Raw genomic sequence first — 20,074 nt, forward strand, 5'->3', positions numbered from 1 at the left:
AAAATAGTTAATCTAGAGCATTAATTAATTAAATACAAATACATGTAAATGTATAAAAGACATAGTGTTATTTCATTCATATTATTCATTGATTTCATTCAATACAAGCATTGTTATAAAATGTCTGTGTTATGAAATAGTTATAAATTCAGATATATTTATCTCCAGTATTTCAGCAAGTAATCAAGACAAACAAAATGGAATGGAGATCACATGTAATGGCCAAAACAGTTTACAACAATTAGATGTATGAAGAGGCAAAAATGCAACTTTTTCACAGATCTGTAGATACAGTGCAAAAATAAATCATTGAATCCTGTAAATAGCTGGGTTTGTTCTTACTGACAGTTATGAAACTAAAGAAGCATCAAGCATAGCCCTGACAAACATTAATTTGCTTTTATATCAGACAAAGTCCATCCGACAGTCCTTGAGAATATGCCTCTATATTAGGCCAGCTTATTTCAATAGCTTATTCACTGGGGTAATATTGCCTGGAGGAAACAAGCAATGGCCATAAGCCCTGCACGTGTCAAAGTTACAATTCTTACATTGCAGATAATACAGAAATGATAGCCAGCCAACATCTCATATAAACAACTAATATAACACAGAGAAGTGTCTACTGGGAAAAAGCTGTGACTCAATGAATATAATAAAGTTTCTGTTCTTTATGGCCACCACACATATTAAACTGACAATCAAGTCTGTTATTATGGATATTTCACAACATTTGTTATATTATTAAGTACAAAACACCAGACAGTTCAAGTAAAGAGTTGGGGTAATCATCATCTTCACACTCATATTTTGCTGGGCTAAGGTTTAGTTTGCTTGTTAAAGTTTCAACTCAACTTAATAAAACTAAACAATAAAAGTGCTTTGGCAATAATTCAAGTCTCTCATTTCCACCACACATACAGGGGAGTAGAAGCTGTTAATCATATCAAGCTGCACTGCTTAAAAAATTAGTTTTCATTTTATACATCTTCACAATAGGATTGTATCTTGCAATCTTAACTTGACAGATTAATATATAAAAACTAGTTTACTAACATAAACTATCCCATCGACAGCAGACCTAAACATTGAGATAAACTATTAATTAATATTTTCTGCGTTCTATTGCTTGAATGTTCCCTAAATAAAGTTGCTTCCCATCAACTACTGAAGTACTGAAACTAATTTTATAAGTCCAATGTAGAGTCTCTGTATCGTGCTTCCGCAGTGCGTCACGATGCAGATATGAAAGGCCATCTCTTCTCAGGTCAGCATGAAAGGAAACACGCGGAGGACGACAGAGCACTTATTCAGACTCACTGGTCTCTATAGAACTCTTTGTGACAGAAACAACAAAAGCTCTCCAGGGACGCCAGCGGCTTTCTTCTGCTTTTCACTGCTTTCCTCCCTCCTCCCTCCTCCCTCCTTCAGCCACCAGTTCCCCTTCTGTGGGAGCCTCAACCCAAACAAGGAAGCAATGTGAGAGTCGTCCGCTGCTGTTGAGTCCTCCGGCCACCAGGGCACAGCGAGATGTGAACGACACGGAGAAGCAGATGTTAGCCGGCGTGTGGGAGGAGTAGGGGCGCCCGGGCGTCGAGGAAGACTGCGTCTTACATAGGCTACTTACATTTAGTCTTGAAGAGCCTTAGGGGGAAAATCCCTTAAGTCTCCACCTTAGTCTAAGAGGTCCTATGAGGGGACACAAACCATACAAAATAGTTAATGGATATTCACACAGCTCTACTACAAATATGCCATTTTACCTGTGTGTCAGATACCTGATCTGAGTCATCGTGGTACTGTGCTTTTCCTGTCTCCATGTAGTGTGTGTCAAGATCATCCACTCCCTCTATTCCATTAGCCTCAACATGCTCCCTCATCACAGAGTACCGGTGCACAAGGAACCTGAGGAAGAAATCATTGAGTATAGAAAGAAATAGAGGAGCAATGTGTGCAGTGTGTGTGCAGTGTGTATTTGAGTGTGTGTGTACACAGATGAAGCGTGGTTAACTGACCTTCCTCCACAGACGTACTTCTTAACCAGCCAAACGCCAGCAACAGCACTCATCAGCAGGATCGCTATGACAACCATCACTATGACAGCAGTGTGTGGCGAACTGTTTTCAGTCTATTAGTGAGTGACAGAAAGAGAAAGAGAGAGGGATGAGAAACGTGACGAAAGAGAACATAATTATCTTGGGAGCGGTGCTTTTTTTTTCCCAGCGGGTTTGAAATGGAGAAAACGGGGGTGTGATTCGCCTTCTTGCGTCTGATGAGGATGATGCCGGGGACAAACTAGAAGACGTTAACTAATTTTGAAAACGCTATTCAACGTGACACCAATCAAAATTATGGAGGTGGACAGCCTGACTCAGCCTGCTCAGCCTCGCCTCACTATAAACTCAGCTTTTCATTGGCTGTCTCTTGGAATGAATCACTGATCCGCACACTCCACAGGACTTGTTCAGGACCCTACAGATGTCAGGTTGTGAATATCAAACACGTTTGACAGTATCGGGGCAGCTCAGATGAGAGTGTGCAAGTTAATCTCCTCAAACTCCTCACACTACCAGATAATCTTTGCCAACCAAGTCTCCTATTGGGATTTCCCCTCCGATATTCAGGATCAAAAAATCTGGTGTAAATTGGACAGATAATCCTCTAGTATGCAGCTATCTTAAGGCTGGGGACACACTAGAAGACTTTTAAAATGGACCTTTCTCAGTCTGTGGCTCAGGGTGAGAGCAGAACTGACCAGAGATTTGGGATAGAGGGCGCTGCTGGTGCAAATCTTCCTCAGGTCAATCTCCTTCCTGTCTGGCTGGAAGCCCCCCTCACACTGGTCTCCTGGGATCTTCCGGTAGCTTCAGAGACACATGCGAGACAGGCGAGACAAAACTAGATGAAAAGGGCACGGGAGAGGACAGCGCAAAGACAGAGGGTGTAAAGAGTGAGTGAGAATGAGAAAGACGGAGGATAAAAAAAACACAAGAGATCCTCACCCACTGGTCTGCAGTTGTTCTGTGGTCCCATTTAAACAGAACTCCAGAGGACGGCCCTTCAGCTCCTCCTGCTCCACACACTCTGAGCTGTTCTCTGGCCGGTAGTATCCAAAGTCACTGTAGGAGAAAGCTGCATCAACTGTATGCCAGTTTATTGAACCTGACCATTGCAAAAGCACAGAGAGGGATGAGACGAGATATTAGGGGAAAAGGAGAGGGCCTGTTTCTGCGTGTGTGTGTGTGTGTGTGTGCATGTTGGGAGAGGGGGTCTTATATGAGGGTCACATTACGTTCTCACAAATTTGTTGACACACATGTATATCATTGTTGTCATGTGAATGTCCAATCTTGGTGATTTTTGTGATTTTTTCCACTGGATAAACTCAAAAATGCATGGCGGTCCAGCCGAACACAAGGCTGTTTTTCTTAGTTACAGAAAAGTTGACATCTTGGAGATACAAGTTTTTCACCACACACATGAAATAAGATATCCGGTTATCCCTTCTGCAGCGTCCCTCATGGCCACAGCAGATACAGGATGAAGAAATGACTTTATCTGCTATTCAGACATTTCACTCACCTACACAGAGTCAGAGGGGGAGACAGAAGGAACGAGGACATACCAGTGATAATCACCCAGTGTGCAGGGACAGGGAGACAGCTGCTTGGTGACGGCATAGTCCCTCCCATTCCAGCAGACAGAGTCTTTCCTCAGGCGTAGGTAGCGCTCCTTGAAGCCCAGCACACAGCCGTCGTTAGGCTCACTGGGGTCCGCAGAGTGGGCCAGCCACTGCACATAGTCCCCTTCGCCGCCTGCACACACATACACGGACACACAGAAAGTCGAACGTGATGCTTGTTACACCGGCCGAGCACATCCTCATATCCACATACACTCACAGTCTCTGCTGAGGAGCTTCCTGAAGTCTATGGTGGTCACCACCCATTTGCTGAAGTCGTTCCTGTAGCCCCAGAGGCTGACGTTCATGGAGCGAGAGCCGGGCTCACTGTCCATACCGCTGAAGTGAAGGGGGTCGTCGGTGAAGTTATACACACGCCAACACTGACCCTCGTCTGTTGAAAACCTGTGGGGGGCGGGGGATGAAAAACAAGACTGTAAGCATCAAAACTATATGAAATCATAGTTAATGAGGGCATGTTCAGTGATATTTGAGTACATTTTCTGTGTAGTTATTATGTGGCTCTCAACAAGGAATAAATAGTTCACGACTCCTCCTTTTAGTTTACACTTGGTGAGGTAATAAGAAAGCTCTGGTCACAGGCAGCTGGAAAGTGTGACTTGTCTTACAATTGCAAAGCAGACACATAAAAGCAGCGACAATAAAACAAATAGCAGCATAAATTTAAATTGTGCAGCTATCGATGATCAGTTTTTTAATCTGAATTTGCAAAAATATTTTAATAATAAATACAATTATTATTTGAGAATGATTCAGTTCAGAGAAAAATAATTTGTTCCACAAATGGAACAGCTATTGCACTGGCAGCCCACTAGCTGTCACTCAGGCTGTGGCAGACATTGTGCAGCCCAAGAAGTGCATTTTGATACTTTTGCCAGAAGACATCGTAGATTTAGCAGTGAGGGTTTGGGGAAAAAACGATGCTCTAATGTAGTTGTATTTTTCAGCGTGTAAAGAGAAAGTGCAGCTCTGTCCCCCCCTCTCTCCTTGGAAGCAGCATGAGCACATTCTGTCCTGCCTGAGCAGCCAGGAACGCCTGTGACAGCCCGACTCCACTGCCAGGCTGCGCTCACTGAGTTTCTACATAGTTTTGTTTTCCTCAGTTTTGGCTCAGTAATAATGATCAAACAGATTTAAGAACAAATAGGCTTTTAGTTAATTTTGAGATGTTGCTGCTTTGTAGGCAATGCCATTTCCTTTTTGGTTTGTGATAATTTGGTTTGAACGTAAAACATAAATAGCTCTCCTTTGAATGTTAATTAGAAGAGGGATTTGGCCAAGCTTTGTTGTGCCTCCACTACTTGGAGTTTCCTTTTTCCATTATTACAAAAACTTGTAAAGATTCACTGTGTAGGGATTCAGTTCAGCGTTTGTTACAACTACATGGTTTGTGGTTAGTCTGAGGGCCCCCTCCCATAGCTTGCTCCCTCCTCACTTGATCTGGTTGACAGGTGAGTTGGTGTGTTCCACAGCCACCAGCAGGCCTCCAGAGTCCAGGATGGCATAGTGATGAGGGCCGCTGAGGGCCAGCAGCCACGAGTAGCCCCCGTCACCAGACACATACACATCAGGAGAGAGCACCGACTCCGGGTCTCCAACACTGCCTGGTTGTAGGGCATACATTTTCAAAATAAAATGGGTAGGATTGCCTGTGTAAAGAGATCTTTGTGTGTGTGCAAGCGTGTGTGTGTGTGTGTGTGTGTTTTACCATGAGCCAGGATGAGGCCCACGGCGTTGGCCTGTGAGAGAGGCAGCATGGGGACATTCATCTTCATGCTGGTGCTGTAGGAGGCATGGATGTGAAGTCTGCACTGTAAAGATAACAGCACACACTGACAATGTCACCCACTGCAGAGACACACACTGTCTAATGATGAGGTATTACAGATGCATCTGACCTGAGAACACTGGTGCAGCTGAAAGCCTTTGTGGCTCTTTGTCACATTTGATTCTGTGTGTCTGTGTGTGTGTGTCTGTGTGTGTGTGTGTCTCACTCTGTCAGGCCTGTTAGTAGCAGTCTCGGTGTCACAGCGGCTGTTCTGTGGTCTGCGTAGAGGCTGCCATTTTGCTCCTTGGTCAAAAGTGATCACTGTCTCCACTGTTCCCTCTACAAAGGGACAAGAAGAGGCGTCAGTAACATTCACTACATTTACTTAAAAGCAGTAAACACTCTCTGTTGAACACAAGATTTAATGGCATGAAAAATAACCACAGTTAGGTGTGAGATTAGAACCTACGGAAGAGGATTAGAGCCACATGTGAAAAACGTTTTTGAGTTCTGAGATTAATATTAGAATTCTGAGTTTAAAGTCAGAATTCTGAGTTTAAAGTCAGAATTCTGAGAAAAAATATTAATCTCAGAATTCAAATACATTTTTCACGTGGCCCTAATTCTCTTATGTAAGAATCAAATGCAATGTACTTGGCAATCTTCTGTGATTAAACATATATCATAAAAACTGTTGACAAAAAATGACTAGAAGTTTTCTCTTAAGGATTTAAATATAGCTTGTATGGCGTGTTGACTCGCCCTCTGTGAGTGTGCTGGTCATGTAGACCCCTCTGAGCGAAGTGATGGTGGTGAAGTCAGTGTCACTGCCTGTGGTGGTGTAGAGGTGGCGCTCCAGAGACTTGGAGAACACGGTTCCTCTGTCATCCGACACATAGATGGTTCCGACCCCAGAGTCTGTTCCACACAGCGCAGAACACACAGCACATAGGTTCAGGGACAACACCTAGCAAGATCATCGTTAATCATGATCATCATCATCATCATCATCATCATCATCGTCATTGGTTCTAACCTCCAGGGTCGTCGACATGCATGAATATCATGTCCTGATTGGCTGCCAGGATGGAGTAGAACTGCTCATGGTTGACTGTAGGAAGCTGAGCCATGTTCCACGCATCACCTCCATCCACTGACACATGGATCATACGTTCTGTACCCTGACACACACACACAAACACGCACACACACACACACACACACACACACATACACAGACAAGCAAACATATCCAAAGCATTCAAGATAATATAACAAATAAAAAGATGCAACATGTTCACTGACAGCTTTACAAGAAGGAAAAAAGTGTGCATCACTAATTATTCACTATTCATTACTCTATTCACTATTCATTATTAGTTGTACAAATAGAAGCACATATATATACAGAAATGTATCCAAATGTGCAAATGTGCATCATTGGTATTTAAATATGGAAGCAGCATACATACAGAGATGTGTCCATAAATATGTACCAGCTCATATACAGAGATATACACAAGGAAACCAGTCCAGAGTGGCTCACACAAACACACACACAGATTTTGGTCATAATGGCATATTATCTGCATATGTATATGTATACAACACACATAAATACTAACATTTCCACTGTTAAAGAGGAAAACACATGCTCAGACATTCAGACACAAACACAGACACACACATATACACATACCATGCCAGTCATGATGGAAGCAAAGACGAAGCGCCCTCCCAGCACAAAGGAGAAGACTCTTGTTGCGATGGTCCGGAAACTTCTCCCGTAGTCTGTTGACCTCTTCAGCTCCAACATTCCTTTATCATCTGACAGAGAGACAGTGGGGTTACAGGATGCAGGAGAGGATTTTCACTAATACACTGTGCTACCAAATAGATGCATAGATAGGCGACTGTATTGTATTCACTCACTGCACGACCCATTGGAGTTGGTTGTTAAGTAGACACTGTTCTTAGGACCCCTGTGTGTGAGAGAGAGAGAGAAGCAATAAAGGACTGAGACAGACAAAAGGGAAAGATCTAATTTAGTGCTCATGTACTGGGACAGTGGAAAGTTGTCTGAGTTCAAATGTAAATCCAGTTTTGGAGTTTGCACAGATCACAGATTGCGGTTGTGGTGCCTTATAAGTGCTGTATGAGCTGTGTGAGCGAGGCCTCCGCGACCCCAGGCTCTCCTCCAAGCCCTCTGGCACCGTGAGCTGCCAAAGGGGAGGGAGGCTTTCACATTGCAATGATTTTGCTGGTTCAAGTAACGAGGGATGAATAAGAATGTTGTTGCTGACTCATGATTCACTCTGACAGCGGCCTCGGCTCCCTCTCTCTGCTATCGATTTAGGCCGGGGTCTAAATGACAGCTGTGGTCGCACAGACCTATCACAACGTTCCCACAATGCAGTGCTAACAACCGCAGGCTGACACCACAACCTCATGTGAACTCTGTGTTACTCAGATGAAACCAGAGTCAGCTAAGTGATCCAAACTGCCATGAGAAAGACAGCTGGAAAAACAACAAAGGACAGAGAACACATACACAGTCACACACACATTGTACCAAAAACAAAAAAACAGACACACAATATTTCACACCCTGTCAGTGATGGAATGTTGAAAATCTTCTTATTTTTTCACTCCAAACCAATCATACACAGATGACTGACACATAAAAGGTTGCTATATAAGACTATATCTTAAATGTTAAAAAGTGTAAAGTAAAAAGTAGTAAACTAACCTAATCATAATCTATTTTTTTGTGCATTTTGTATGTTTGGCACCCACTTGTACCCACATGGCCTGTGTATATTTGTAAATTAAATAAACAAATGACTGATGATGTTTAGTTGGTGGAGAACAAAAATTCTCACCATCTGACCAGACACACACTGTCATGGACCTTCCTCCAGGTGGTGCCAAAGTCCTCAGACAGCCACAGGTCCAACTGGAGGAGAGAGAAAATGAGAAGAGGGAAAAGTCTTGGTCAGTGAAAAAGTATTCAGTGACTAGTGAGCATTGAATGGTATCTAATCAAGTCTCTGGCATTGTCTAGAATGCAAGAAAGGGTGGAGAGGAGGTAGATTAGCCTTGGAATTTAGGAGGCAGTTTTGTTTAGTTTAGTTTAGTTTAGTTGCAGTGATAAAACAGAAGCTAAGTGACAAAAACAGTGATAAAAAACACAAGAAGAAGAGAGGCAAATTACTCAATCGGCCAAAACATCTCACCTCAAAGCAAACAAACAACCAAAAACTCAAAACAGATGAAAAAAAAAGACATTAAATATTGCAGGATGAGAAGTTTGGTTTGGTCTAGAGCATGAAGGCTGCTACCATGACGCTGAGAGTCAGCAGTGCGTTGCAGTCTCCAGGGTTGTACAGCATCTGAATGAGGGGCTCAAAGGGCAGGTCGGTCGGAACAAAGCTCAGGCCGAAGTCCTGCGAGCGAAACAGACGGAATCCCCCGATTTCTGACAGATCACCGGTCAGGATCACCTGAAACCAGACCCAGAGAGAAGCAATAAGCAATAAGGAAGATCCCACTGATCCTGCAGCGACAGCAGAGTAGAGCTGTGGAGCTTTACAGTTCACTGTGTAATAACGCAACACTAAACTCACACACAAGGGATATGCAGGGTCAGTTATGTACAGTATGTCAAAGGTTTGCCTGTTTTGCATTGAAAGAACTAAGAAGCACACGTTCCCGTCCCATGGATCCCATCCCATTTCCCCCCACACACACACACACACACACACACCGCTGACCTTGCCAGAGTGGTCAGGGCTGATGGCGATGCCGAACTCGGTCTGGACGAAGGTGTGGTTGATCAGGTGAGTCACATCTTGGAACGTCTTCCCATAGTCTTCACTGACACAGAGACAAGGTTGCAATTTTTCAATATTGATATATATCAAAATATGGCTCACGTATGTTAAATAATCAAATGAATGCTCATCCCATTGAACCAAATGGTAATGTTAGGTGTGTTTGTCAAACAAAACATGACATTTTCTAATAATATTCCTTAAAATGTTTCAAACCTCATTTTGTGTTTTGAGTTTTTAAATAAAAATTGCTTGTTATCATCAATTTAGACAGCAGAATTGTGTGCCACGATATCTCAAAATCACCATATCATCACGATATGATTCCATTGAAAGACGATAAATGATAACATTGAATTATCGCCCAGCCCCAATTATGACATAATCATTTATTGGTCCATTTCCATTCAGTCAGCGATCAGGTATTTCTCACCTCCTGTAGAGGTTAGACTGGCCGAACCGCATCATGAACATTGGCACCTGAAATGTTGTCAGGACCAGCAGCACCTGAGGACAGAGACCAGGCATTACACAACAAGCTTTTTCCTCTAATAGTCAGATGCATACATAAACACAAACAAACTCACCCCAGATTCATCTCCCACCCAGGCCAGCGACAACGAACCCATGCTTCTCACATTGAAGGTGAACTGTCGGGGTAGACATGGAACAAACAGGTCATGTGTTATGAGAGGCCAAACTTTTTAGAAAATGATCAATAAGCCATTCAACACACAGACACATACACAAGGCTACAGAATATAGTCTACAGATATACAAAGTAAGTGTGTGTGTGTGCATTGGGGGGGGGGGGGGGGGGGGGGGGGGGCTGTATGTGGACCACACACAATCACACTCCACCATGCAAGCATGCACACCAAAGCCAAGAGGACAGCATGAATTGTCCTAACTGTCCAAAGTAACTCGGCCATTTGGATGCACTCTGTGTGTGTGACCTACATTCCTGCCTGGCTGACAAAGCTGGGGCCAGAGAACAAGAGAATTACTGACGTCCCGTGAACAGGGAAACACATACACACACACACACACACACAAACACACACACACACAAAAGGCCGCTGAAAGTATACTATACAATACACAAAATAAACATACAAATGAGTGAGAGGGGGGTTAAGCTGAAGGCCAGATGAAGAAAGAGAATGAAACACTGAGCAAGTGAATGCATATAATATATATGGCTCAATCTTCACACATACAGTATATTAAAAAAGTGATGAAACGTTCAAGTTATGGAGTATTCCAAGCCCACCGCAAAGTTTGCAAACTCACCCAATAAAGGTTAGATAAAATAAAAAGTAACAGGCAGAAAACTTCTACTTCACAACAAGTGCTTGGCTGCAAACAACATTCCAGTCCATTTATTCAGCGTGATTTCCAATAAGTGCTTGGTTATTTGAGCAATGTATTTGGCCACAACCCACATTGTTTTGAGTGCACTGGGGAGAGGAAGGCCCCCTCTCTCTGACTGGCGTGGCAGAGATGTTTACAAGGTGAGCCCAGCCCTGCAGAGTCTGTGTACAGCTCTATAAAGCCACAGGAGTCAGCCAGGTCTGCCCACTGGAAACTACTGGTAAATAGGTCCAGTGGAAACTGGCCCGCGCAATCCAAGTGTGTGAACACAACTTTCCATCTCTCCTCTACAAGAATCTCTTCATCACACCCTCTCTGCATCCATCTGTTTCTTCATGTCCTCATCATCTGCCTGCTTGTCAACGTCTCCATTCTTCCTGTGCAGTCATCTGTTCATCGATTTAAAAAAAAAACCAAAGACCTGCATCATTTAGGCTTGTACATGTGGGTTGAATCCTTCGCAAAAACCCTTTGCAAAAGTTTCTGCCATTTGCTTGCACACCTGTGTTAAATTTAACCAGAGGGCTGTTTTCCACATCTGCTCTTGTGAAGCCCCGGCTGAACAAATGCGGACTTGACCAGCCAGGTGATTGGGCTGTTCATTGGGGTTAAAACCCAAACAATCAACACGTGCTGCTAGTACTGGGGGAAAAGGCTGAGAGGGTAAAAGATAAGGAGAGCAGAGTGATTTGTCTGTGAAAACTGCTGTTCTATCCAAATGGAGGAAGGTAAAGTGGGATCATGTGGCAGGATGGGTTGATGGAAAAGAAAGGGATTGCATGTGAAAGGGAAGGTCGAGGAGAAGGGTGGAAGGAGACAGTGACAACAAATCAAAAGCCAAATGTCAGACCCAGCAGGATGTGGCTTCACAAACCAGACATGACCTGTGGTTCTATCATGTGTCCATCTCGGGGGTCCATCTGCTCTGAAGTGCCCCCCCCCCCCCCCCCCCCCTAACCTGCATCTGCACTGCAGCTCACCACCGAAAGCTCTGGCATTATCAAACACACATACATATGCAGACTCACCACATGTGCACACTGCTGGTGGGAGTGTATCGTTGGAGCTCAGTGAAGTAGTCTCTCAGAGGTCAGAGACGAACACAATGAGCCCCTTATTCCACGGGGCTCTAGGTATTAACCTTTCTGCTGCACCAGTGTTTACACACATAAAACATCAGAAGAGGAGGTCAAACACCCAGGCTCTGATCTAACAGATGAAGCCACGGCCGTGAAGACCGATCTCCTGAGGCTGGGCCGGTTATTGTGGGCCGGTACGAGGCACAAACCCAAGCTGGGGCTTATTAGGATCCATTGGGTTATTATTGTACACAAAAGTAGGATGGGGTTAGGAGGTGTAGTAGAGAGAATCTCTCCAGAATAAAAAAGTAGAATAAAGTCATCTGAAGGGCAGCAGAGTGTGGGGGGGTACAATTAAATGCACATGCAGACGACACATATACCATTTGACCGTCCTCTATGACTGAAGATGAGGAATTTCAAGTACAAGCGTCTAACTCGCCCGTTCTACTTTTCCTCCATTGCCGTCCTCACTGCAGAACTGCAACACATACTTTCCATAACTCTCTCTCTCTCTCTCTCTCTGCCTACTTCCCCTGTCTGTCTCTCTTTACGTCTCTCCACTCTACACACAAACACCATGTGGAACATCACTCTACTGCTTTTCTTGGTGCTCAGGAGCTGGCTGCAACCCAACTGCGTTTCACCCCGAGAACAGACCATGTTTCTTCTGTACATTTTGGCCAGAGGCGACGGAGGAAGGGATGGAGCGAGGAGAGAAAACAGCAAGCGAGTTTGCACACCAGACAGTCAGCTAAATGAGCCACACACAAACACAGAGTTAAAGAAAACGCAAAGCCTGGGCAGGATGACAAAATACATCCTGTGTAGTTTATCAAAATTATAATAAGCATAGTGTAGGAGTGAGGTATGAGTATGGGTAGATGTTGATATTGCAAGTAGGTTAGTAGTAATCCATTTCTTGTAGTGGTAGCAACAATTATTACTCATTATTGGTAGTCAGACTCTTCCCCCTTGATGCCTCATAGCCTTCATGAAACTGTGTGTAATGAGATTCCTATGACCTGCTTGCACAGCCAATGAGAAAACGGGGATGCTGTGTAAACTATGGTGATCTGGTCGCTCACAGGGCCTTGTCTGAGCCGGCCCTCCAGCTCTGATAACAGAATGGAACTCAGAGCAAGTCCAGACTGGCACTCAGATCGAGTTCAGGGGAAAGACGTGGGGAATGTTTATGAGGGAGAACGGCCCAGTGGAGACGGGAGGAGCCGGAGCCTGCTGCCGGAAAGCATGGAGAATCATTTCCATGGTCAAAAGCTACTCCAGGTGTTGCAGCCACCGCACACAAATGATGCAACCTGCGCCTCTTCCATGTTCGTTCACTCATACATCCACACACACACACACACATACAACAGGAAGACCGTCCTGAGGACCTCTGGAGCTTCGATCCAAGTTGTTATTCTTGAACATTCCTCTGGCTGCAGTTCTAAATAGTAGCCCAACATGAAACATCAGGGCTGTACTAGCTGTGCTTCCTCTCAAAACATGTTCAGTACTGAGGGCAGAAATAACAGAAAGTGCTGTTGGGTCTCTAATGGGTTGAGGGTTGAGGTGTGAAGGCTTCAACTTCAGTGTTTTGGGCTTTGGCATAAATGGATGAGACACTGGAGATGAAGATGTCATAAGAAGGGGAAAAACAAAAATGCTTAATGGGAGGCCAGATGTAGGTTTTGGGAGAGCTGGTGACAGCTTAAGGCGTTCAGGTCAGTAGTGCGATCAATCATTGCTGTTGAGGCATGTTAGACCGTGGCATCAGTTCATCTTGGAGCTGTTTTGTTCAATCCATCTGCTGGCACCGGGTCACCGATCCAGCAGGGAAAAGTAACACCAAGAGTTATTATTACTCTGTGAAAGTTTAGCCCCATATGGAAAATACATTAACATATGCGTATCACCTGACTCTTCTATGTTACCTGACCAGAAGAAAACTGCAGAATGTTTAGGCATTTCTCTAGTTCAAACTTCACCCAGCCTGCATCAACCCCTCTTTCTGAGCACTCACAGTATGCTAACCCACAAACTAATGGGCCTGACCTGGACTGATGACCTACATAAATTCAAATCAATTCCAGGGAGTCCCCCAATAAAATGAGGAATAGTTTAGTTTCACTTACATTTCACTTTAGAAGCAGTTAGCACAACGGGAGAATGTATAAGGACTGTTCTCATGATTTCACTGCTCCCTCTCCACCTATAGCACAGACAGTTGTATAATTCTGTGCCAAATCAAACTACAAAAAAGTCTCTCACATGAAGTTCCATTGGACAAAATCTTATTGAATGGTGGTCAGTGGTCTGAAGTGGATCTACTTGGGTGTCTTTGACATGAAAAACCTCTGGCTTACTGTATACAATCTGGGCATTATCACCCCCTCTACGTGCTGTGTGGCCACCACACACACACACACACACACACACACACACACACACACACACACACACACACACAGAGGTCTAAGACTCTACTTAAACAGTGCATCTTACATTTAAGAGCAATTACAGTGACAATCTGACATCTTCAAAATGTTTAATCTAATACTGGACTGAGATTACAGACTTTTAGACACCTGGACAAGCCACTTACATTATGGGTGTTGTTTTTGAGGGTGGACTCTATTCCCATTAAAGATGTACATATCTGTCCGTTCAGCTCTGCGCTGCGTTTGGAGAAGTCCGAGTGTTCCCGACTATGTGGCTCCCCAACACTGCGAAACTCCCTCGGTTTTAGGCTCTTCAAAAATGATCTGTGTCCCCCGCCGGCGAAGTTTTCTCCCTCATGGAAATCCTTGCCCAGCACTGGCGAAAACAACCCGAGCGCAACAATGCAACATATGGAGAGCATGTTTACAAGGCTGCTTAACTTGGGACTCGACATCAACGGGAAACTCATCTGTCCCACAATTTCGCTCCACATGCCCCCCTCATCATCGCATGCATCTTCGAATAACGGCCCATCCACCATGGCAGAGGATTGGTCGAAACTAGAATAACCTGCAATTCCATTGGACTTCAGGGATCTTTCTCAACTGAGCTGCCTGCAGAAGGTGCGTCTGTTCGTGGTATTGAACTGCCCTCTGGTGGCAAGGCGCGGACTGACCAGCATGCCAGCCCATACTGACAATTTATTCTTCTTACCAAGAACACCTTGGCGATTCCAAGAAATGCCTTAGACTCACAAATCAATGAGGAATGTTTTCTAAAATATGACTTCAGGTGCACTGAGACCACTTCTCCTTTACTGCTGCTGTTAAACATGTCAACACGACTAATAGTTGATTTTATATGAGTATTTAAAGTATACATATCTGTTAGTTAGGTTTGTCTTTAACAGATCTTGCACTGTCTCTCTGCACATTATGCGGCCACCTGCCTGTCCTTAGTTACCATGTGTGTCTGTCTGTGGCACTGTGATGTGATGCGTCAGCTCCAAATGAACAAAGCACTCAGCGAATAAAAGCACTTCAGATCCTGACATGTTGAATTGATTCATCAGTGAACCCTGCATAAATGGATGGGAGACTATGATACTACATGATACAGAAGAAGTGCATCGAGTCAAATCACTTTTTGAATACAACAGTTTAATTGCAGTATTGATTGGTAACAAAAAGTACCCCCCCCCCCCCCCCCCCTCATTTTTTACTGTCGCTCAGTTGTATGCACTGATCTGACAACTGTACAGAACTGTAGAAATCTGCAGTATTGAGAGACAAGAAGTAAATGAACACATTACAAAGAGAATCCTCTTATGCAAACCAAGAAATCTAAAGCAGCAGGAAGGAGGGTCTGCTGATGGGAAGTGGTGGTGGTGTGTGGTGACTTTCGTCCCAGGTGGACTTCCATCCCCTCTGCTGTCCTGAGCTCAAATCAAGACTCAAGTCCTTTTCTGCTCTAGATGTCCTTGATCACATCCTCCAGCTCCTCTTTGGAATACATGTGGAAGGTCTTCCCAGGCTCTATTGTTGCCAGCTAGAGAAGAGAGAGGGGGTAAGAAAGCTGGCATGAAACCTGGGGATTTAAAATGTTGCCAGTCTGGCTAAAACCTGAAACTGACCCAATGACCCAATGCTTTATTCAAGCAAAACACAAAGTAACACAGCTGATATGATGTTTAATAGCCTTTCTTTCCTTCATTGACAAATCTGCTGTTAGAAATGAATTAGAACATTCTGCACACACCCTGCAGAAGTAAAAACCAGCAGTTAGACGGGGGTAAGAGATGAGGAACTAACCTCGATGTTGGTGGCGTTCAGCTTCTCCTCCATCACCTGCTTCAGGATGGTGAGGGATGACTTGATGGCATCTTTTAATGTCATGGACTGTCAAGTTACCCAAGGAAAGAAGGGAGAAACAGAAAACTCAGATCTCTGTTTTTGGCAATTTGAAATGGTAATGGCAGGATAAAAGGACAAAAGACTGTACAGAGACAGGACAGAAAAGATAGCCGAATCATCATTGTGACATGCTGTGATGCTGATTTTGGGTCAGGGGATTTGGATTAGGGATGTCTTATTCACTTTAAGTGTGGTTCTGATCTGTGCAGAGAGCAGGTACAGAGGGGGAAAACAGATTTGTAAATATGGCCCCAGGCATTAGTTCACTGATATACAAAGGATGACGTGACAAATTACACAAAAACATATGAAATTTGTTGTTATTTAAGCAACAAAGAATTAATCGGAAATGTACTAACCCTGTATATAAAGTGAATACCTTGTAGTAAAATCATATTTGGACCAAGATTTAGCTTTTCATTATTTTGATAGATTTTGAAATAAAAGGTTGGCTCATTTACTGATTCACGTCAAAGACATGAGCTCATAAACATCACCCGTCTGCCGCCACACCTCAATTTAATAATGTGTCAGCCATCAGTGATAATTTGCTCAGCTAATTAACTCACTGAACATGAATATGCAACTGTGGGTACCTTATGGTAGACCTCCTGCAGAGAGCTCTGGGCTCCCTCAGATGCTGAGCCGATGGCCCGAGCATCACACTGCACAAAGGTGCCTGATGGGTCCATGTGGTACCTGGATTCACAAATAGACACACACACAAACAGTGGTGGGAGGAAAAGTTAAGTCTCTGACGCGTTTTTTAAACATTTGCTAGAAACAGAGGGAAGAAAACAGAATCAAAAGGTAAACGGGTTGCTATTTAAAATGTGAGAAGTGTGTAAGGTGCAAAGTAATAATCTTTACATACAGCTGGGGTCCTTTCTCATCCAGTCCCCCGAAGAGGAGTGCTACGCCGAAGGGCCGACTCTGTGAGAAGATTACAGCACAGAAGATTATAGTAGACACAGACGAATACTGTTTATGCCAGGTCATGCATTTGTAAAAATAAAGAACTTGTTGGGTTTGAGGTTGAATGAGTATTTCAACACTGAGATGAGCTCAGTGACTGACCATGGCACCAGGATCTGCGTCCTCCTCTCCAAACTGCAGTGCCAGGTTGGACACAGCCTGAGTCACACTCTCCACTGTCATGGTCTCGTTGTAAGTGAACCAGTGGTTCTGAGGAGGGATGTACAGAGTTTAAATGCAGAGGAACAACACGGTCAGCAGACTGCTTATATTATTTTAACTGTGCGCTCATCATTATAATATACATACTTGTGTTTCCACTCTTGCTTTGTCGATCAGAGTCTTGGCATCAGCTATCAAGCCACTCATGGCACAACCTTTGAGGTGGAAAGAAAGAAGATTATGAGATTGTCTGTGCTTTACATAATGCAGTTTAAAGCAACATGTAAGTGAAGTTATAATTTGCTCAATACGTCCTTTCAAACAAAGTACCTATCTTTAGTTAGCATCCAAGCTGAGCATTTATTTCCACTTACCAATGTGACTGTCAATCTCCACAATCTTCTCAATGCTGCTGGGCTCCATCAGAGGAGAGGTGATCCTCTTCTCCACAGCCAGACACACACCCTCTGACGTCTGGATACCTATGGCTGTGGAGCCCAACTGGGAGAGCATATTGAGAACAGGGAGAGATTATGAGCTTATAAGTGGACTAAGCATCACTTTAAATATACCACACTCAACAAGTACATTAACTGTCCCAAATGAGTGTTATCTGCCCCCCCTATTCAACTGAAGTGGTTCACCTGGTAATACTCACCTTTATAGCCTCGATGGCATATTCAACCTGGAACAATCTTCCCTCAGGAGAGAATGTATTCACCCCTCTGTAAGATAGATGTTATTTTAGTAACAAAAACGATGTGTACAGTTTACTACGCACTACCAACGGCAAAAATACATCTGATGTTGTTTTGGGTCCACGTATATTTGTGCGTGTGCTAAGTCACAGCATAGGCCGATATTGAAAGTGAAAGCAAACGCAGTAAGTTGTCGCAAATAAAACTCGGCTGCTAACTGTTAGCTAACTGCAACAGTTAGCCAGCAACAAAGTTAATAGCAAAGGTTGGAAACAGCAGTAGTTACAGATTTCTTTTTAGTAGTCAAATGCCACATTTGCCTCTACAGACAACTTTCCAACATCTCTGTGCCCTGACTGTTAGCTCGCTCATCCCCACTGCCTAGCGTTAAATAAATGACAAAGCAGTTTGTCTTATAGCGTACATTACCTACCTGTCATATTCCGATCTTGTCAGAAACATCTTTTAAATATGGCACCTGCAAAAAGAGAGTTTATGAACGATAGGTGATGCATAATACATTTAAGCAATTATAAAGACAGTAAAGATTAGCAATTCTTGCATACTAGTTCGATGTAATACCGGGTCATTAGCTAGCTAATGTTAGCTGAGGTAGCTAGCAAGCGTGCTAACGGACACCAAACACTACAACAACTACACGGAAATTATCCATATGTGTCCAATGTCAACATTCCGAAATTGTATTTGTATTCAATAGGATCTAATTCAAAGTTCCGTGATATTATTGAAAACCAATGCACTTGATAGACTAATTTACCTCCCGCGACAGACCCTTGAATGAGTTCGCTTGTTTCAGGGGAAGCGTCTGGGGTGTAACAACCAAAAGGCGCCGATATTCAACAACTGCAAAGCAGAAAGAAGTGTTCCGCCTGTGCGTAGTGGCGCAAAGCGCGTCACCATTTAGGTGATAATAATAGCTTAGAGAGGAAAATAAATTAACGTGATAACATTTGTCAGTGACTAGAAACTTGTTTTGCAAACACCGTTTCGATAATACCAAAATGTTTCAACACTGAATTGTTTTTTCATTTTGCCAGCACATGCAAATTCATATACATGTTTTACATCGCTGAGAACAGTGTCGGAGCATTTAAGCTGGTGAAGTATCTCTCCCATATGGTCTAGCGGTTAGGATTCCTGGTTTTCACCCAGGCGGCCCGGGTTCGACTCCCGGTATGGGAACGAGCTTTTGAAACGACAGGGTATTATGATGACTGTCCTGCAATCGGTGGAATTCCCCAAGTAGCTAAATAGGCAATCTATCCTGCCGGAGTGTCGTTGAGTAACACTGAGTTCCAATGAACTGTAGTCTCGCCTTTCATCGGACGCTGTTGTTATGGCCAAATACACGGTACCTGCCATACAGAGATAACCTAAAGGCATAAAATGTCTTTGAGATTTCATATATCTGCATGCCATAGCAGGATGTCGGCCACTGAGGGTCGTCACTGAGCTGAGTATTAAGAGTGATATTACCATCAGACTGATGGTAATATCACTCTTAATCATCCTGCTATGGCATGCAGATATATGAAATCTCAGACATTTTCTGCCATTAGGTTAGGGTTTAAGGCAAAATAACACAATGTCGTGGTTTATTTTTTGAGGGGGACATTTTAAGCATCTTTTAATATTGGAGGGGACATGTCCCCCCTGTCCCCCGTGCTTCCTACGCCCATGCCATCAGTCATCACACACACACGCACACACTCGCGCACGCAGTCTCAAATAATTGGATCCACTGAGGGAATTAATGAAAAGAGAAAGAAAGAGAGAAAGAAAGAAAGAAAGAAAGAAAGACAAAGAAAGAAAGCATAGTATGGTATAAAACTTTATGGCAGTAGCTATACGTGCTGTTGCTGCTCAAAACTCAAAAACTGATGGTAAAAGTGCACGGAAAGGACAAAACAATTGTTTGCAATCTTTTGACCTTTTGATCACGCTTGTTTTCTTGAGCAAAGCAAGAGTTGTGAGTTTTGTCAGAGGAGTTGAGGGGAGATGGAGAAGCCGGTGGTGTTGGGTTTCATTTCCCGGGTGGGAACAGTTTAGTTTGGTACGGTTTTGGTTCTGTGGCGCAGCCTAACGTGGCGCTGTATGTATGTG

The 20,074-nt window shown here is 43.7% G+C and overlaps 2 protein-coding genes and 1 non-coding gene across 3 annotated transcripts; 1 reads left to right on the top strand and 2 right to left on the bottom strand.

Annotated features, from left to right (window-relative positions):
- Nucleotides 1-70: 70 nt before the first annotated feature.
- On the bottom strand, nt 71-14,666 carry LOC139920936 (sortilin-like). Its single transcript, XM_071911046.2, has 20 exons — nt 14,366-14,666; nt 9,892-9,954; nt 9,738-9,811; nt 9,245-9,347; nt 8,813-8,974; nt 8,354-8,427; nt 7,404-7,453; nt 7,171-7,298; nt 6,508-6,652; nt 6,234-6,389; nt 5,698-5,810; nt 5,412-5,514; nt 5,139-5,307; nt 3,903-4,087; nt 3,626-3,815; nt 3,003-3,119; nt 2,756-2,864; nt 2,016-2,128; nt 1,779-1,905; nt 71-1,689 (listed from the first exon to the last, which is right to left on the bottom strand). The coding sequence occupies exons 1-20, from the start codon at nt 14,654-14,656 to the stop codon at nt 1,675-1,677; spliced, it is 2,487 nt and encodes an 828-aa protein (XP_071767147.2). The 5' UTR covers nt 14,657-14,666; the 3' UTR covers nt 71-1,674.
- A 738-nt stretch (nt 14,667-15,404) lies between these two features.
- Nucleotides 15,405-18,795, bottom strand: psma5 (proteasome 20S subunit alpha 5). Its single transcript, XM_071910525.2, has 10 exons — nt 18,729-18,795; nt 18,384-18,428; nt 17,911-17,977; nt 17,627-17,753; nt 17,400-17,467; nt 17,193-17,300; nt 16,990-17,048; nt 16,712-16,814; nt 16,014-16,100; nt 15,405-15,750 (listed from the first exon to the last, which is right to left on the bottom strand). The coding sequence occupies exons 2-10, from the start codon at nt 18,410-18,412 to the stop codon at nt 15,673-15,675; spliced, it is 726 nt and encodes a 241-aa protein (XP_071766626.1). The 5' UTR covers nt 18,413-18,428; nt 18,729-18,795; the 3' UTR covers nt 15,405-15,672.
- A 286-nt stretch (nt 18,796-19,081) lies between these two features.
- On the top strand, nt 19,082-19,153 carry trnae-uuc (transfer RNA glutamic acid (anticodon UUC)). Its single transcript has one exon. It is a non-coding gene; the product is annotated as a tRNA-Glu (tRNA).
- Nucleotides 19,154-20,074: the final 921 nt, after the last annotated feature.

The sequence above is a fragment of the Centroberyx gerrardi genome, chromosome 5 (genome assembly GCF_048128805.1).
Source record: "Centroberyx gerrardi isolate f3 chromosome 5, fCenGer3.hap1.cur.20231027, whole genome shotgun sequence".
In the NCBI taxonomy this organism is placed as follows: domain Eukaryota; kingdom Metazoa; phylum Chordata; class Actinopteri; order Beryciformes; family Berycidae; genus Centroberyx; species Centroberyx gerrardi.